Raw genomic sequence first — 20,943 nt, 5'->3', positions numbered from 1 at the left:
TGCTTTTGGATCAGCTCTGTCATATTTAGTTGATCTCACAAGAACAGCAGAAAGATCACACGCTTTTTTCGTCTTTCCATCAGTTAAGGGATGCAAAAGTAAGAACTATCTTGAACACACACTAGCATATCAGACAGCATACCAGGATAAAGACTTTCAACACTTATTGCTTACATCTTGTTCTTACGAACAATTTAGAAAACAACTGTAAACTTTCATTTTCTCTGTAAACTTTCAAAATTTCTCTGACCTAATAACTCCCCCTGTATCTTTTTAATAAGTTTTTGTAAACCACATAGAACATATGGTTATGCAGTCTAGAAATCTGGTGTTATATTATGTTATGTTATGTTATGTTATGTTATGTTATGTTATGTTATGCTATGTTAACTATGACTTGCCTGATGGAACCTGCATTTATACTATATTGGTGGCAGGAATAGAAGGGGGGCTCTTCTATTGGTGGCAGGGTTCCAGGAAAGCTTCTAACGGTGGTGTGGGGGGAGTAGGTTCATAGGATAACACATTGCATCAATATTGTGTGAACTAAAAAGGTGATATTCAGTCCACAATGGTCAGAAGTTTTTAAAATGTAGACACCATCATGTGCATTTTATACTCAAGTTGCCCATGGATACTGACCCTGAATATTCAGAGACTGGGTGACCACCAGCACTTATCCAGGTACTGATAATATTAAAATTGGTACCAGATTACTACTCAAGATACAATTAGGACAGCCTTTTGCTGGTTAGTGGACTGAAAATTGACACTAACCCCCTCTTTTATTAAACTGCTCTAGAAGTTTGTAGCGCAGAGGGCTGCGCTGCTCCCGACGCTCAGAGGAACTCTATGAGTGTCGGGAGCAGCACGGGCCATTCAGCGTGGCTCATCGCATTAAAAACTACTAGCGCATTTTAACAGAAGAAGCCCTAAGTGGGTAACTCTTGGTACTAGCTTTATGGTGCCAACCAAGCTTGGTGCTACGTAGACATCCGTTCCTGTTCATCCCTGAAGAAGATATCTTATTGAAATACGGATTCATATCAGAGTATTTATTTTGGATGAATGCAGATTTGTAAATGAATTGTGATGAATGAAATTGTAAACTTACCCACCAATTACTGTGTATTATAGATAAACAAACCTTTGGACATATGATTATACTGTAGCTGAGGTAAAGGTAATTGAAATTTGGTTGTTTTATGCCTAGCAATATATACGATGGTCCATACCAAAAATATAGCACAGTTTACTAAAATGTTGTATTCTATCTGGCATTTATTTTGTGAGATCCAACCATATTGTGATATGCTACAGTGCTAGGAAATGAATGACTTCAAGTGAAAAGATTTTTCTCTTGTATGGTTCTTTTGAAAGGTGTGTCTGATTTATAACGTTAATCACATTTTGCCTCCAGGGTCAGTACAGCATGGACCATCTCAAAGTAACCATCCTCATACAGCAGTTTTGCCAGTGAATTGCATCTCTCTGTAAGGGAAATTTCCAAGGTCAGAAGAGACTTTCATCTCAAAGTTTATTCAGTCCTTGGCTTCTAAACTGAGAAGGTCAACAAGTGCCCTAATGGAGAGAAGACCAATTCAATGATATGAACAACTATTTAGCTGACAAACACATATCAGACTCATACAAATCCCCAACAATGCTGCCTAGTACCATATTTTTCGCTCCTTAAGACGCACCTGACCATAAGACGCACCCTAGATTTAGAGGAGGAAAACAAGAAAAAAAACATTCTGAACCAAATTCTCCCTGCCAAGCTCTGTACCCAACCCCACACTCTTTGCCAGGCCCTGCACCCTGTCCCCCTTCCCTGCCAAGCTCTGTACCCTGCCCCCTCCCTCTGGTGGTCTAGAGGTGGGCAGGCAGTGACAGGGCACAGATGTCAAGGCAGATGACTTTTTAAAATATGCAATATCACCTCAGTAACAACTATAGAAAAATAGACAAATATGGTGCAAAATAAAGACAGCAGTTATAAATTCTCAAAATTGACACATTTTGATCACTAAATTGAAAATAAAATCATTTTTCCTACCTTTATTGTCTGGTGATTTCTTTCTTTCCTTTTTTAGGCCCAACAATTATCTTATCCTCCCTCCTTCCTTTGTCCTCTTCCTTCCCACTGTTGTCTGGTGATTTCTTTCCTTCCTCAAGCCCAACAATTGTCCCTTCCTCCCTCCCTCCTATGTTCCCCTCACTGCCTTCCAGCCTTTGTCCTCTTCCACCCCCCCTCCAAACTCAGGCCCTCAATGCCTTCCAGCCTTTGTCCTCTTCCATTTTTGGGGGGGAAAGTGCATCTTATGGAGCAAAAATACAGGTAATTTTTATTTTTAATTATTTTTTTTTAAGTTAGTTTGAGGGCAATTTTATAACTTGCCATGGAGCATACTTAAGACTAGATTCACTAAATAGTGCTCAGAAATAGTACCAAAAAATCTGTACAGATCGCTATTCTATAAATGACGCTCTGAATTGCATGCCAAGTATAGAAAAGCACTTAGATCCGATTTCCTTGCCAAACTTTGGGCACGAAGATTTACACCAACAGAAATGCCAACACACACATGTACACTGCTCCAAAGCTGGTATGAATACGTGCGTGTAGTTTAGTTTTCAGTTTATTTGATATACATCCAATATTAACAGAAGTTAAATCTAAGTGGTTTACAATTTAACCCTTTATTTGGCATTGTTACTCAGAAGCAACATGTGTTTCCTATGGCTCTTATGGGAGATCTGCATCTCCAAATGCCTGTTACTTGGCACTTTTGCTCTCGTTCAATATCAAGTTATGTACGTAAAGCAGCTGTTTCACCATCTGCCAATTAAAGGGTTACAAAGAAATGGAGGAAATATTAAAACAATGAAAATAATATACTAAAACACATCAAACAAACAATACAAAATCAACAGATACAAAAGGAATAGAAAGTAAGGAAAGATTACAATATATAATCCCACTCCCACGTTTCCAAGTTTTACAGAGTGTATTGTGCTGCATGGCAGGACTCAGCCTTTGGGTCCTTGGCCTTAGGGGCCTGGTGCAGCAAGCCCATCCTAGCTATTTGGGGGGACTGCTTTTTTACATCCCTATTGTCTAGAACAGGGCTGCCCAATTCTGGTCCTCAAGATCTACACGCAGGCCAGGTTTTCAGGATATCCACAATGAATATGCATGAGAAAGATTTGCCTGCACTGCCTTCTTGGCATGCAAATCTCTCTCATGCATATTCATTGTGGATATCCTGAAAACTTGGCCTGTGTGTAGATCTCGAGGACCAGAATTGGGCAGCCCTGGTCTAGAATGTCTCACCTATTGCACTGGAAAAAGAGATTATGTACTAACCCTGGTAAGCTCTTTTCCAGAAGATAGGTGAGATATTCTAGACTCCCCACCCTGGTTTTTCTGTGCCTGTTTACAATTTCAGTCTGTTTATGCTTCTCCAAGCTGCTTCTTGGAGGCCTTTCAGCCCTTGAGGGCTGGGAAGAATTTATTTCTATGTTCATTTTCTTAGGGAATTGAGCTTTGCTCCTTTGGAGCCTGTGTTGGCTATTAATGGTACTGTTTCATTACTTCAGCAGAACATTTTGTTTAGCCTGTTATTACAGGTGCCTCTACTTTACATAGGTGGGTGCCTCTTGGTGCTTGGGTACTGACTGTAGAAGGAGTGGCTTTAGGCATTTGGCCAATCGGAGTCTTAGGCCATTCCCAGTGCATTCCAGAATGCACTGGGAAGGAAGCCTAAGACTCCGGTTGGCCCAGGTTCCTAAAGCCACTCCTATGGAAGGGGCCTTAGGTGCCTGGGTCATTCAAGGCTTTAGGCCCCTCCCCAGTGCATCCTACAATGCACCAGGAAGGGGAAGGCCCATTATTCTGAAGAGGCCGGCCGGCCGGCTGGAAGGAGTAGGCATCCCTCCAGCCGGCCTTCCTGTTAAAGGTATTAGGGGCGGTAAAGGGGGGCTACAGGCAGGAGGGAGTAGGCCTCTCTCCTGCTGGGGATGTTGGGGGTACCGGCAGGAGGGATTGGGCATGCCTCCTGCCGCGGACAGTGGGGGGGGGTTCGGGGGTGGCAGCAGGAAGGAGTGGGCATCCGTCCTTTTGGCTGACTTGCAGTGGGTTTCAAGGGTTCCCTGCTGCTACCACTCAGCTGATCGCGGCAGGGAGATTTCTTTGCGATGTGGTTAGGCGGAGGTATTCTGTAAAGTGCGATTCTCAAAAGACGCTTAGGCAGCTGCTGAGTCCGGGCGTCCTATAAGTTTCAAGTTTTATTATTTCTTGATATCCCGTAAATCACAGAGTAACTAAGTGGCTTACAATACAATTAGTATCAGAATCAGGCCCTTTGTGACTCTATATATTCATAAATTTCCTGTTATTTCTTGTATTGTCAATAACTTTTGTAAGAAATTCCATATAATAGGCATGTGTAATAACACGAGCCATTAACTTGTATCTGAGGTCTTTTTTCCTCCTATTCAGTTGAATTTTTGCATTAGAAAACATCAATAGTCAGCACATTGAAGACTGATGTTTGTCATAGAAATATCATTGTTATACTATAGGTGTTAAAAAATAGTTGATATTTCCACCCACTTTGGTTGTTTGTTTTGACAAGTTGTATAGTGGGGTTTGGTTCTTTTTTTTTTGGGGGGGGGGGGCAACCAGTAGGGCACATATGAATATACCAGTATGCATTCTCACTGAAGTCCAAGAGCTGACAACGGGGTGCACAAAACTAGGAAGCTGACAGACAGAAGTGAAGCGGGAGGACAAAAAAAGGTAGAAGCCAGAAAAGGGAGCGATTGCTTGAGCTTTGGGACCAGACAGATACAGAAGCCAAAGCTGCACCTAGAACATAGGAACAGTGGCAGGCAGCGTCTTCACGGGGGATGCTAGAACCAGTGCCACTCCTCCTCTCTACCCCCTCCCCCAATATACCTTTTTAAATGTTTGACGGCATGAGAAGGATCTTTTTCTTGCTGCTGGCGCCAGCCAGGATATGATGTCAGAAGGGAGTTTCAAGTTTCAAGTTTATTTAAAATTGACTATACCGCCTACTCGAGACTTCTAGGCGTTGTACAAAAATGCCATAACAATATACCAATAAAAGTATAATTTAATCTAAAACAGACCAAGGGAAAAAAAACGATTCAAGGACAAAAAACGAACAGGAACAAAAGGGAAGAGGGGATAAGAACTCCAATTAATAGAAAAGAAAGAAAACACTTAAAAGGAAAAACAGAAGAGTGGGGAAGTAATACTAAAAAAAAATTTTCTAAAAACTAAGTCGTCCTTAAAAGGACAGTTTAGGTTACAAAGGCATTACGGAATAAGAATGTCTTTAGCATTTCCTTATATTTGATCAGTGAGGCTGGCATGAGCAGCAGGTGGCAGATGGTGAACATTTCAAGAAGTACATGGGGGGGAGGGGGCACAGGAGGGAAGAGTGGGGGGTACATGGGACAGCGATGCCAGGTGCCACCACCCCGGGTGCCAACCTCCCTCGTTACACTACTGCATAGGACAATTAACAAAAGGAAAAAAATAAGGAAAAAGCCTAAAAGATTTTTCAGACTGTGGGATCCCATGCTAGAGAAATAAAAGAAGTCCTCTGAGGAATGTCACTGGGTGTTACTTAGAAAAAATGTACATTGAAAAGGTATGTTCAAAATTTGAAAATCACTAAAAATGTTAAACGCTTCAGTTTCACCTACCTTGGAAGACCGGAAACAAAATGCTGTAGATTTCACATCAGCTTTTTCTTTGTCCATTAAGAGAAGGCTTTTGTCATCCATAAGACTTAAGTACTTCCCTGTTGTTACGTGCCGCAGTCTGAAGGGCTGTCCCCAGCGAATATGGCTTCCACTCCACCTACAAAGAAACAAAATGGAATTGTCCAGATCAGAATGATGTGCACTAAAAAAGTGTCCTCCAACTCATCTGGTATTGTGAAGATCTTTATTCCTCCAATATCACAATAGTCCATACAACAACTCAATGATTCAATGACTCGACATGTACATGTTTCGGCCAACAGGCCTGCCTCAGGAGTCCAATCACGGACGATGATATTCAAAGAAAGCTGCCACTCACATAAATGTAACCAAAAATCTTGTATCGTCCAGCTGTGGCCCACTAGTTCCGAGCATGACACCTAATCATAAACAGATTGATATGCAGCACAGAAATACAGAAAAGGGAATCTGTAGACTGAGATCCTTCTTTACTATAGGACATTAGTCTTTATAAAAGGGAGGTGGGGGTCATATGATAAAACATTTCAGCATCTTTGTTTTACTGTATGAAATAGCTGCTGTGAAAAAAATAGGGAAATATACAGGATTTAAGTTTTGTTATAAATTCTCATACCCAGTCTACTATATTGAAAGCTTATATGATTCATAAATAATGGGATGTGGTGATGATGATGATGATGCATTTATAGATAACCAGCAAATAATACTGCATTACTATGCTTCAGTGAGATCTGGTTACTTTTTTTGGAGAAATCCTGGAAACCTACCTAAAGAATATAAGAATTGCCGCTGCTGGGTCAGACCAGTGGTCTATTGTGCCCAGCAGTCCGCTCACGCGGCGGCCCTTAGGTCAAAGACCAGTGCCCTAACTGAGACTAGCCTTACCTACGTACGTTTTGGTTCAGCAGGAACTTGTCTAACTTTGTCTTGAATCCCTGGAGGGTGATTTCCTCTATAACAACCTCCGGAAGAGCATTCCAGTTTTCTACCACTCTCTGGGTGAAGAAGAACTTCCTTACGTTTGTACGGAATCTATCCCCTTTTAACTTTAGATAGTGCCCTCTCGTTCTCTCTACCTTGGAGAGGGTGAACAACCTGTCTTTATCTTCTAAGTCTATTCCCTTCTTTATCTTGAATGTTTCGATTATGTCCCCTCTCAGTCTCCTCTTTTCAAGGGAGAAGAGGCCTAGTTTCTCTAATCTCTCACTAATCTTGATATAAAGGGACAAAGTTTAAAGGGGTTTACACATTATCAGTTGGTGGAAGTGGGCAAGGGAGCTTTGACTGGGATTGTCTGGTCTCCTTAAATTGATATGTGCTCATTTGCATATAGCAAACTTTCACAAAAAGTGCCTGCTAAATCAACCTTATGTACTGTGGGTGAATGCGTCTGGTTCTATGGCTTTTTTCCCCCACTCTAGGTCTATGGGACAACAAAGTTTAGCCTATAGATACATAATAGGAAAAGAGTCTTAATAAATCAGGTCCTAACGTCTTATATACTATTTCCCCAATAGGGTTCCCACTCAAACCACTTAGCCCGCCCCATTATGTGAATGTTTCCCATGCGCTAAGGTCGCTTTTGCCAGAGACAAAAACTGGCCAATTTTCCAATTTTCCAAATTAATGGCCACATACTAATTTCAATACGTCCAGCCCCTTCCCGTTCAGGTCCTTATATAAATAACCAGTTAGAGTTAAGTTACTCAGAAGGCCTGAAGATTTTGAACGATTCTGGTCTCAGCTAGCCAGTATCAGGTAACAAAAAAAATTTAAGAATTGTAATAGCAGTTTGATGAGATGTAGTTTGGATCATATTGTAAAAAATATATGGTTTTGAAATTAAATAGAAGTAATGAATAAAATTTGATTTAATTTGATCTTCTAGTGTCCCTCCCCGACGAAGGAGACGAAACTCGAGTCGGGGGGACGGAAAACGATGAGGACAAAGATAAACGTTTTTGGATTTTAAACAACATTATTTTCATTAGAGCACAGTCACCATTGAGATTTAACAAGACCAAGTTCAACAAAAACCTCTCTATACAGATAAGTACAAACATAATTGATGAACTGGTTTAAGAGTAATTAGGGAGGGTCGGGGACAGGTGGTTGCAATGATGGTCCCCTGTTAAACTCAAGATAGTGACTTCACTATTTACTGGGTTAATGGTCTGAGCACATCACCACAATATATTTATTTATTAAATGAAAAAGATACAAGAAACAGGAACTGTGAAATTTAGTAGTTATATAATTGAGAGTTGTTCACAGAATACCATTGTATATCTTCCTATTATTATCTAGTAACACATACTAATTTTGCCATTAGTGCGTGGCTGTAAAAAAAAAAAAAACAACCAAAAAACTTACTGTGTGAGCCCCTGTCCCCACCTATTTTGTAAGTAATAAGGGCCTCCCAGTTAGAATGCAGCAATGCCTCATGTGCTCACTGATTAGTGCTGTTATACTTATTCTCTATCCTCAAACATGACCCCTTCCCAGAAAATATAAAATTGTTTTTCAGTGCAGGGTGTGGATGTACAAATTGGGAAATTTACCAGGGCACGACCTGTGGTAAGCCTTTTTAATATGCAGTAAATGTGTACTAGTGCTTACTGCAGTTTAGTAAAAAATACCCCTTTGAATTAAAATACAAAGTTCTGCTTTATTGTGCCACAGGTTTCAGACCAATGAAGGAGCATTGTAACACTAGATTGGATGTTACTCTAGGCCCTATATACCACTGTCTTGAATTGAGGGGGCAAGGGGGAGATGGGTTAGTCTATTTCACCCCAAACCTGGTTTATTGAAGCTCTGCTGGGTATCTTACTTTGAACCCCTATATCTGAATGTCAAGAGACCAGACTGGGTTTATAACTACAGGGCCCTGTAAGTCCCACATCATGTGAGGCTGGTTTATCTGACTGACTGGGGTCTCTCTACTTGACCCAAGAAGCTGTGCCATTGCATGTTTTTATTTTTTTTTTTTTTGTTCACACTTTTGTTTGGGACGTTCTGAGTATTCATTTCAATTAAAGAGGTCTCTTCAGTGCTAAAAAAAAAAAAAAAAAAGAATTAAAAGCTCTTGTGTAGATTAAAGCCTAGTGAAAGAGAATGGAGGAAGAATTCCTCTAGGGTGGCTCAGGAAAATTACAACCTTGATCTGCAAAGATAGAACATTTTAATAAAACTATTGAATCATTTTCATTACAACTGAAGGAATTGCTGTGGTAAATAAACCTACTTTTGGAGCTCTCTGAAAAAAAGGTAACATTGGACAACTGTCACTGAATAAATCTGTTAGCAGCCGTGTTTATACGACAATATGCACGATGAAAACAAAAGCAAGCCGCAGGAATGACATGTTGTGAAAAATTTTTAAGGTCAGTGGCAGCTACTTCATCGTGCCAACGAAAGACTTGAAGATTGAAGACCTTATACTTGTTTTTACATCTCGCAATGTTTAAGTTTCATCCAGGATGTCTAGTAAAGCATTTGATTATCCATTCAGGACGACCAAGTCTAGGTTGGCCCCCATCCCACCCACATACTATCCTAACCAGTCCTCCACATACGCCCTTTTCAACTCTAGGTGCACAGTGGCATTCAGAGGCATAAAAGGTCCCGCAACACACCCAGAAAGTATGTTTGATTATATCAGAACTTGGATGACCTGTCTTTTAGGTCATCCAAGTGCCAAGTTGGGCAGGTTTTTAGATGTATTTAAGTTTTGATTATGAGCCCTATACTGTCTGGTCAGTATTATATTATCTATGACGGGGGTGCCCAAAATGTCGATCGCAATCTACAGGTAGATCGCAAAGGCAACGCGAGTCGATCATCGAGCCCGGAATCTCTCCCTGCTCCCAGCTGAAGCCACCACAAGGAAGGGCCAAGCATGTGCAGTGATTGCATGCTGCCGGCCCACAAGTCAGCATCAATTCTGACATCGGAGAGGAAGTTCTGGGCCAGCCAGGCAGCGATTGGCTGGCCCAGAACTTCCTCTCCGACGTCAGTATTGATATCGGGAGAAAGTCTTGTGGGACGGCTGTTGTGCAGTCGCTGCATGTGCCTGGCTTATCCCTGTTGCTGCGTCAGTGTCATCGGCGGAGAAGAAAGGAGAATGGTAGGGGACAGGGAGAGAGAAAGAAAGACGTAAAGAAAGAAAGAAAAAGTTGGGGGAGGGAATGGAGTGTGATGGGTGGCAGGGATAGGCAGGGAGAGAGGAAGAAAAAGTTGGATTCATGGAGGGACAGAGAGAGATGTTGGTTGGGGAATAGAATGAAGTCTGGAGGAGAGGAAGCATGCAGGAGGCAGAAAGAAAAAGAAAGAAATATTGCATGCACAGTTAGAAGGAAGTGCAACCAGAGACTCATAAAATCACTAGACAGCAAAGGTAGGAAAAATGATTTTATTTTCAATTTAGTAATCAATTTAAGAAATTGGAAAAACTGGGATCAGTTAAACTATACCTTTTGGTGGGAGTCTCTGTGTCATGTCTTTAAAATGGACATGGCCATATAGCAGGGACATTATAAGAAGTTTTTGGAGATTTGGAAGCCATTGACAAAATTTTGCAAAGAGTGATTGTTGATTTTGCTCCTTGATCATGTACATCTAGGGTGGAGGGGGAAGGGGGATGGGAAAATATTTTTTATTTTTAATTTTGAGTGCAATTTTTTAATATGTTGAGGGGGGTAATATATGTATTTGTCATAGATTATAATCTTGATTGATTTTAAGTGTTGTTATAGTGTAATATGATTGTATAATAGATTGCACTTATTTTTGGCTTCAAAATGAATAGATATTAAAAAAAAAAAAAAGTGTCCGCTTTGAGAATTTATATCTGCTGTCTATATTTTGCACTATGGCCCCCTTTTACTAAACTGCGATAGTATTTTTTAGCACAGGGAGCCGCGCTGAATGCCCCACGCAGCTTCCGACACTCATAGAGTTCCTATAAGCATGGCAGCAGCGCATGGCATTCAGCACAGCTCCCTGAGATAAAAACCACTATCGAGGTTTAGTAAAAGGGGGGGGGGGTATATTTGTCTATTTCTGTATAGTCGTTACTGAAGTGACATTGCATATTTTAAAGTCATCTGCCTTGACCTCTTTGGAAAAAGCCCACATATAAATAATAAGTAACATTTTCTCTGTGTACAGTATGCTTTGTGTTTTTTAAATTTGTATTATTGGTAGATCATTGTGACTTGGTCATTTTAAAAGCCAAAAAAGTGTGGGCACCCCTGATCTAAGATATTAAAAAGCAAGGTTTGGGCACTGCAACTGTTCCATTAGAGCCAGACTAACCTGTAAACCCTTTGGACTCAGGTAGGAGGGACCATAAGGAAACAAGAACTAAGCTATGTGTAGTCATTTTATCAGTAATGAAAGTGATTGCGGTATTTGGCCAATGTACTGTATTTCAGGGTTCCATGCACACAAACAGCTGGAGCAAGCTATGGGAAACGTGTTACCTTTAGTACCACTTTAAAGCACTTGTGATACTTTCACTTACTCCTTTGCTAAATGTGTTATAGCATCCAGTTTTACTGTTACGCCCTTTAGGCATTGGCATTCTAAAATTAAGTTCTCTACTTAAGTTAGGGTACTTTTTCCAAATTAATCTAACACATTAAAAAAATTTCTCCTTCACTTGTCATGCGAAATCCTATATCCATAAAATTGCTGTGCATAAAGATTTTATCAAAAAAAAAAAAAGGGAGCCAGGTCAAAATGTGCCTGGGGCAGAGATTTTAAATTTAGCCAATTAGTTTGATAGTCACAGTAAGCTAGCAAAATCTGACTTAAATTTTCCTCCAATTAGATTTAACTGGACTTTCAGTCACAACCTTAACTAAGCAAAGATTAAAGTTGAAATTTACCATTAAGGTCAAAGCTCAGTTTATTTATTCAATTTTCTATACTGTTCTCCCAGGGGAGCTCAGAATGGTTTACATAAATTTATTCAGGGACTCAAGCATTTTTCCCTGTGGGTTTACAGTCTATTTAATGGGGAGATTAAGAACTTGCCCAGGGTCACAAAAAGCAGCATGGGTGCTGAGACTGTAGCTTTAACCCTGCCACACTTTCCCCTCTAACTCTTTGAATATCTACAGTGCCTTTTATTATCTACAAGTGATCATTTATCAACAGCAGTTGCTTGAGATAAGTATGAGACACCTCCATAAACCATGTGGAAGAAATAAAGGCATGCACGTACATAGGTTTCTATAATTTCCATTTGCAAGCTAATAACAAGCAAATGGAAAATTATACCTCTGCTAGTCACAACTGCAATCATGTGGTGCCTCCTTCATGCATCAGAAAAATATTTTCTTAGATGTCCATTAACTAAAGTGCAATAGGTTTTGCAGTTACGGCACTTTAACGTGTGGTAAAGTGCAAAGCCTTTGCGATAAACACAGGAAGTATGCTCTGCATCTACCCTCCATTTACTGCATAAGGCAGTCAGGAAGTGCAGCACAGGCATTGTGTTAATGCAATGCCACAAAGTACAGGAGTCCTCACACTATCTGTCACTGCTGGGCCCAGGCAGGAAACAGCAGAACGTGACCTTTGCCACAGTGGCCTCCTCCCTCCCCTCTCAGTTTCATTCCCTGCTGTATCACAGCTCCAATCCCCTTCCTAATACCCCAAACACATTGGGCCCGATATTCAGTTTTATTTAGACAGCAGGGAACAGCTCCCAGCCGTCTACATAAAGAGCGACATAGCTGGTCAATGTCAATAGTCAGCACTCGCCAGCTAAGTTCGGCAGCCAAAGATAACTGCCTAAGAGGGTGGTATGTCTTTGTCTTTTGAGATTTAGACAGCTAGCCACTGACTATTGGCATAGCCGGCTACGGCCCTGCCAGCTAAAAATATCTATTATATCCAAGACAGGAATAAAATAATTTAATATTTCCAGGTAGGTTTCAATAAATTATCTTAATCTCAAAACAATATATCTCATTCTTCATCTTTCATTTCACAATCATACTCAAAAATAAATTACATGTAAAAATATCATATATGCTCAGATAATGGCTGCTATCTAGCTCATATGTACTCATTTCTTAACAAAGCAGTAAAGAAGCATCCATTTTAAATCATTTCACTAGTCTGGAACATTTTTCTTATAATCTATGGCCAAAAATAGACCAGAAATCCAATGCTGGTGGCCAGATATGGTGCCGGCGGTGAATCATCAGCAATCTCCCACAGTCTAAATAGGAGCCTGATTTTATATAACCCCCGATACTCAGGACATACTACACATAACCCCAATCCGCCTCACAACACCCAAAAACAAGCTTCCCATAGCCCTGAACTCCCCTGACATCCAAAACATAACATAACATAATATACCTAACGTGACCATTTATTTTTTTCATCAAAACGGGACATTTATTAATATTCAGTTCCGCCCCCAATCCCGCCCTAGCCCCACCCCAATCCCACCTAGCCCCGCCCCCAATCCCACCCTAGCCCACCCCCAATTTCTTCCATTCATTTTTCATGTACACACAATATCTTATTATTTCATAATGGTAACCATAAAATTTTTAAAAAACCACAAAGCACCCTATACGCAGAGAAAATGTTAATTTTTTATATTTGGGGGTTTTCAATTATGTCACCTCAGTAACTATAGAAAAATAGACAAATATAGTGCAAAATATAGACAGCAGATATAAATTCTCAAAACTGACACATTTTTATCACTAAATTGAAAATAAAATCATTTTTCCTACCTTTGCTGTCTGGTGATTTCATGAGTCTCTGGTTGCATTTCCCTCTGACTGTGCATCCTATCTTTCATTTCTTTCTGCACTCAGGCCCAACAATTGTCCCTTTCTATTACCTCCCTCCTTCCTTCCTATGTCCTTAGTGCCCCCAGTACCTTCCTATGTCTTTAGTGTCCCCAGCACCTCCTTCCTATGTCCTTAATGCCCCCAGTGCCTCCTTCCTATGTCCTTAGTGTCCCCAGATCCAGTCTCAGTTCTCCTTTGTACCTTTGTTCCAGGTCTCCCTTTCTCTCTCTCCCTCCTCTGTTATGATCTTGCCTCTCTCTGCTCTTCCTCAGGGGCTCTCCCCCTCTGTCTGCACCTTCCAAAGTCCTGCTTCTGCCTCCTGTCTTTCCCCTGTCCACCGCCGCTGCTCCTCTGCTGCAAACTGCTGGAACCCAGAAGCCTTCTTTCCGACGTCAATTCTGACGTTTGCAGCAGAGGAGCAGCGGCGGTGGACCTAAATCGGGCCTGGAGGGAGGCTTTTGGTTGTTGGTTTTTTTTGGTGCGGCAGGGGAGGGACAGGAAGCGATCGCCTGTCCCGTTGTCCCTGCGCACAGCTTCCGGACGCTGTCTCTGAAAACGGGACATTTTGGGAGTCCCGAAGCTGTGTGTGGGGATAATGGGACAGGGGATCCGAAAACGGGACTGTCCCGTTCAAAACGGGACGTATGGTCACCTTAAATATACCCTACCCTTCCCCCAGCCCCAAAGTCACACTGGCATCCACTGCCCCAATTCCAAATCCAACCTCCCTGTGACCTATCTGGGATCTCCCTAGTAGTCTAGGGGTACTGCAGACTGCTAGGTATCCCAGGTATAAGTAGGGGAGCTCTGGTAAGTCCCGGGGCAGCAGGAGGTAGGGAAAGGAGGTAGGCACTGTTAGGAAGGAGGAGGTAGGAAGGAGGAAACAGGAGGTAGGGATTGTTAGGAAGCATTTTTTTTCTGAAATGGAGGGGCCAGAGCAAAGCAGTGTCAGAATGTTTCAGATGTGGAGAGGGGGGGATAGGGATTATGTGAGAGGAGATAAATGTTATATGCAATGTGTTAGGGCTGGGTAGGAGGAGACCGGAGTTATGTATAATATGTCTGGGGTGTCGGGAAAGAGATCAGAGTTGCCACTCTTACCGCTTTCTCTTGAAGTCTCAGTAAATTCAGCAGTGTTATCAGCAGTCATGACAGCGCACAGGAAAGATCCAAATGCTAGCTGTCATAGCTAGCCATATCTCCTCCCACCCTGTCACGCCCAGACCCGGCCCACTCTTGCGTTAGGCAGCTAATGCAGCATTTTTTAATGCAATGACCCCTGTTTTAGAGCAATAGACAATAGCATGGGCCTGCACTACTGTCTATCATGTTAATAACTCGGCGTTATCTGCTTAAAGCAGCTTAGAAAAGGGCTCCTTAGTTATTAATGTTACACCCTATGAAGCTTAAGTACATCGTTTCATTTCTCTCTAAAAATGGTAAGATCTTTTACTTACACGACTCTTAGGGTTTCTAGCCTCCAAAGGGATCGAGCATGGATGGACACAGCCCCGCCTTCATAATGAACATTTCTGTAAAAGGAAGAAAGCAATATATTAAACTTGAACCCTCTCACGCTTCTGTTTTGTTACTTGTTCACTCCATATTTTAAAAGTGCATATGCTATAATGACAAATAAGATAGTCAAAGAGGACAGAAAAAAGACCTGGTCTGCACAGTAAGGCAATTAGGATTGTAACTACTGCTCTATGCAGGTTACAGCCTGTGCCATTCTGTTTAGGATTGCACCCACTGAGTGGGAGTCCTCTAACTGCATTGTGGCCAATGGGGGGGGGAGATTGATGCTTCAATATTGTTTTTTAAGTCACTAGGGACAGTCAAGTTCCCTGAAATCTTGAAGAGTTTGCCTATCCTTTACTATTAAAAATGTGATAGTGAAATAGCACCCCCTGCTGGCAGGACTGTAGGTTGAGGACTGCCGCTCAGCTTTGAGGGAACAGTAGTTGCAACTGCTATCACCATTGTTGTTGCTTTACCTTTTCCTCCTCTGAAGCAGTTCTTGAATCTACCTCCTTATGGCCTTAAATCATGCTCCCTAGTTTTACCCTTTGGAAAGGGTTCATTTCTAGTATATTAACTCCTCAACGTACCTGCAAATAACAAATGTTTTACCACAGAAAGGTGGTATATAAATGTGCTGCAGCGTCAAAAAGTTTGCAGAACACCGCTATATAAAGTAAGTGGAGTTTTAGATATACTAGGTGTCCACTGGTTCATTTCCCACTGCTGCTCCCTCTGACTCTGGGCGAGTCACTTAAACCTCTATCGCCACAGGATGTATGAATAAAATTCTTACTTGAGTGATTACTAACAAGTTAAAATTAAATACTAATAAGGCCAAAGTACTCTTGTTTCACTGTTTGGCCTCTACTGTTCCATCAACTATAATGTTAACCTCTGAAATATTTTTGAACATTGATAAAACATCCAAGGTTCTTGGAGTTATATTAGATTCTTAGGGACCGATTCTATAAACAGTACTTAAATCAGCTGGTGACTAAAAAAAAGGCACTGGAAGTGTGTCAATCATGTTTAGGCGCTGTATACAGAATCGCAGCTAGTGGCGCCCGGTTCATAGTAATTAGCACACAAGACAAATGCGTGCAGACAAACGTGCGTGGTCAGATGTGCGCAAGTCTTTATAGTGCAAGACAATAGCGCGCAAGTCATTATAGCGCAAGACAATTGTCCACATGCTTTTGTCTTGTGCACATTCCGTGGTGCCCATGGAATAACTTAGGTGCCTGAAATGTAGGCGAGGATTTTAAAGGCCTACATTTCAGATGCCTAAGTTTTAAAGAGAAGCGTGCTTAGCGGTGCCTAACTCATGCTCCACCTATAGAAATGCCCACTTAGACCATGAGATAGGTGCCTATCTTTTATAGAATCAGATAGGCACCTATTGCCCAATTAATTTTTTTTTAAAAAACAGTTACTGAGTCTGTTAAGGGTATGTGCCAAGGCCGGCTTTTATCAAGCTGTGCTAGAGATTTTTAGTGCGGGCCGGTGCAATAAATGCTCCAATGCTCATAGAATTTCTATGAGCGTCAGAACATTTACCTCACCAGGCTGCGCTAAAAACCTCTAGCACAGCTTGATAAAAGAGGGAGTAAGTTTGGCGCCCAAGAGGCACCTAACTTCAAGCGCCCTTTAGAGAATTGGCCCCTTTGTGATCATATGAACCTCAAGTAACTAGCTTATGAAAGAAAGCCATGTATTGTTTGAAATAATTAAGACTTATCAGGCCTTTTTTTATGACCATCATTTTGCTTTATTAATTCAAATGCTAGTTCTTATGCAGCTGGATTACTGCAATTCTTTATATATGGGTATAAATTCAATTTTAAATTAAACTCTAATCTAATTGATTCAAAATATAGCAGTGAGTGATCTTTAGCTTAAAAAAATGATAGTATTTCTGGGTTATTCTATAAACTTCATTAGTTACCTGTGAAAGCCTGTATAATTTTAAAATTGCTTGTACGATTTATAATATTTTACATGTCAATTCCTCTGAACACTTGATTTATTCTTTTTCTCATTTGCTTTTTTCATCATCCAGGATACATGATACTTTTTACTACAATTTCTTTTCATAGCAGGCATACGTTATAGGTGCCAGTTGTATTTCATATTTACTTTTTGTGAAATATCCATTTGGAACGGCTTACCTTTAAATATTATGATGGAACTGGGCTACTTGGGTTTTCATAAGAAACTAAAAGCTTGACTTTGATGAAAGATGATTTTTTTAAAAATCTGCATTGTAGTAATTCCCCTGTGAGAGAGTCCAGTCCTGACCTTCCTAGAACCCTAGAACATATGTATTCAAAACAGCATAGCCACTTGTGGAAGGTATAAGGAAAAGCTTTTATTTACACACTCTTTTGAGCCTGTTCCCTCACAAACTTAGGGGAAGTAGTTTCTCTATTCAAATAAACAGTCCCAGTTAGACCTATGAACACATTCCACAGTTCTCAGAATAATAAGGTGGTCTTACCTCAGCCAGCCAAGTATCAACATTCTCACAAAGTCAGCTCTTTCAAATAGTCCTTTCCAGACTTAACTTCCCAGGGTTCCCCTTAAACTACAGCTAAGGAACTCTCCTGCAGAGTGTTTCTTGAGACTTGTATCAGCCTCTAGATTTGGAAGTCTCCTCTCACTCTGAAACCTCCTTGGATGAATCTTAAACTGGAAAAGATACACTCATGTCTGCCTGTGATTCAGCAGCTCTTCTACCTCTTCTCAGGTAGCTCAGCCCTAAGCTGTTAAGCCCAGGGCATCCTGGGGGTTGTAGTTTCTTATCTCTCTGATTAGCACCCCCTGCTGCCTAGTGTTATAATATCAGCATTATTGAGGGAGAATCCCTGACACTTTCACATCCCCATATTATCATAATGAGCTCTTTTACTGTAAATTGCCTTGAAGGTAAATGCTCTGATGTTCATAGAATTGCTATGAGTATTTACCTCGCCAGACAACAGTAGAAACCTCTACTGCAGCTATGTAAAAGCCAGCAATAATGAATAAAATACATTTTCTCTTCCCCTCCATCCTCATTCTATATTCTGCTCATGTAATACTGCTTAAGGGCCTGCTAACTAAGCTGTATTCGACATTTTATGCAACTTTAAAGCATGTAACAGCATGACTCTGCATTAACACTGATACAGCTCATTAACTGTCAGTGTGCCCTGATCGCTGCATACAACACCAAAAACAGACATTCCTGTTATGGAGCATGGTATGGGTAGGGAATGGGAGGACTGTACCTTTTGGATAACTAAAAAAGAATATTACTGTTTTCAGGATACACACAGCATGCATCTGCTTCTATCCTATGCATATTCATTGCAGATATCTTGAAAACTTGGCTGGGTATCTGTGTCCCGAGGACTGGATTGAGAACCCCCTGTTCCAGAGGCATAACTAACTTTCTTTCACGTATTGGTTGTGCCATGAATATACACTATTGAACCAGCCAGGAACAGCTCCTGACTGGTTAAATGGCATTTAGCCAGCTAAGCACTAATAGTCAGCACAAGATGGCCACTGAATATTAGTGCTAAGTGGGTAGCCCAGTCATCAGCTATGTTGTGTGGCATAGCCAATTAGTGTCAATATTCATTGACTGACCAGCTAAGTTGAGCAGCCAGATAGAAACCAAAGAAACACTTTGGAGAGGCAATGTTCCTGATATGGACTTTAATAGAAAATCAAGATAGCAATCCACATAAAAACCTTTAGGACCTAGACCATTGGGAGCGTTGGACCCAACACGGTCCGTGTTTCGACAAGAATGTCTTCCTCAGCGGTCCCTGCTAGCCCTGGGGTAGAGAAAATGTGGGAAAAAAGACAATCCAAAAGTGCTGTTGCACATAAGCTCCGCATGAATCGAGCTACAATAGCCAGATCAAATGAGATAGACCCAGATAGACCCACATGAGATAGATACAGCCAGATAGACCCACATAAATAGCAGGGCCATCTTTGATCACTATAACTTAGCCAGCCTGTTGATAAATATTGGCTTGATTGACTATGTTTCTAACAGCCAACCCCCCCCCCCTCAAAAATAAATAAATAAATAAATAGAAAATTCAGTGCTGGTCATCAGATACATCCCGGCATTGAATTTTCGAGTTTACCGCTGACTGTAGGAGATAGCTGAGCTGCCCCCCACCCCCTTGCAGTCTGAATATTGGGCCCACAGAATTTATTTATTTGCACATTATTTGTTTTACTGCCATTCATGTGTTACATCATAGCGGTGTGCATGTCCCATTTGTAAAAGAACTGATGCTAACAAGTTACAAGTAGTCGTAACAAGGATAGATACACTAGGAAGGAAGCTGAAGAGCAGAACACTTAATTATCAGTACACAATAAGACAAAGAAAATGGAAAACAAAGAGCGGCTTGCCACTATAACTTCTCCAGAAAAACAAGGAATTGCCGTGCAACGAGAGGCTAGAGAAACTGGGCCTCTTCTCCCTTGAAAGGAGAAAACTGAGGCGGGACATGATCGAAACATTCAAGATATTGAAGAGAATTGACTTAGTAGAGACAGAGAGATTGTTCACCCTCTCAAAAGTGAAGAGAATAAGAGGGCACTCGCTAAAGGTAGAAAGGAAAAGATTCCACAGAAACGTAAGGAAGTTCTTCTTCACCCAGAGAGTGGTAGAAATCTGGAATGCTATTTCGGAGGCTGTTATAGGGGAAAGCTCCCTTCAGGGATTCAAGACAAGGTTGGATAAGTTCCTGCTGGAACAGAACATACGCAGGTAAGGCTAGACTCAAACAGAGCGGACTGCTGGGCATGATGGACCACTGGTCTGACCAAGCAGCGGCATATCATATGTTCACGCTGGCAAGCGTCGGGCTGCTGCAGGGGCTGCCTGCCCCGATGGAAAAATTGTGCTGCTGTTAGCACCGGCGGCTGTCCTTGTAGCAGTTAGATGAACTTTTAAATGAGTCCACAAGGACCCCTCTCCTTCATGCTGACAAGCATTGGGCTGCTGCAGGGGCTGCCTGCCCCAATGGAAGAACTGTGCTGTTGGCGGCACTGGCGGTTGTCCTTGTAGCAGTCAGATGGACTTTTAAAGGAGTTCACAAGGACCCCTCTCCTTCATGCTGACAAGCATTGGGCTGCTGCAGGGGCTGCCTGCCCCAATGGAAGAACTGTGCTGTTGGCGGCACTGGCGGTTGTCCTTGTAGCAGTCAGATGGACTTTTAAAGGAGTTCACAAGGACCCGGCTCATTCACTCTGGTAAGCGAGGGGCTGCCTGCCCCAATGTAAGAACTGCGCTGCTGGCGGAACTGGTGGCTCACAATGCAAGTTCTGAGTAAAGATGAGACAGGGAATATGGGGAATATGTGTACATGTTGGCCCCTCCTGGTATATTAAATATGAGCACTTGAAGTGGTGAAAGTAGGGTGAAGTGTTCCTCAAGGGTCTGCCTTATTTGCTCTTCTTTTTAATGTATATATGGCATATATAGGTGAAATTTTTAGGAGATTGAATGTAGAATATCAGCTTGATGCTGATGATATACAATTCTTCCGTGTATATGGATGGGGGGAGGAATTTGTATAAAGAACACATGAATGTATGAATGTAGTTATTGAATGGATGGCTGAGAATAAGTTAATTTTAAATGTGGCCAAAACACAAGTTATATTTGTAAGGAAAAAAGAACAGTGGAAGTGAAAATAGGAGATTCTGTTGTAGCTATAAAGAAGGAAATGTGTTTGTTAGAGGAGTTATGTTAGACTCCAAGTTGACTATGAGAGCTCAGATAATACAATTGGTACAA

The 20,943-nt window shown here is 41.4% G+C and overlaps 1 protein-coding gene across 1 annotated transcript in view; it reads right to left on the bottom strand.

The window, feature by feature from the left end:
• The window catches only part of RYR2 (ryanodine receptor 2), a 1,389,277-nt gene that overhangs the window by 831,881 nt on the left and 536,453 nt on the right, over positions 1-20,943 (bottom strand). The window contains 2 exon segments of the mRNA XM_033937646.1: positions 5,740-5,896; positions 15,065-15,139. Coding sequence (XP_033793537.1) covers positions 5,740-5,896; positions 15,065-15,139 — 232 coding nt within the window.

Source organism: Geotrypetes seraphini, chromosome 3 (genome assembly GCF_902459505.1).
Source record: "Geotrypetes seraphini chromosome 3, aGeoSer1.1, whole genome shotgun sequence".
NCBI classification, from domain to species: Eukaryota; Metazoa; Chordata; class Amphibia; order Gymnophiona; family Dermophiidae; genus Geotrypetes; species Geotrypetes seraphini.
The sequence above is the reverse complement of the archived record's forward strand: the minus strand, read 5'-3'. Positions and strand labels throughout refer to the sequence as shown.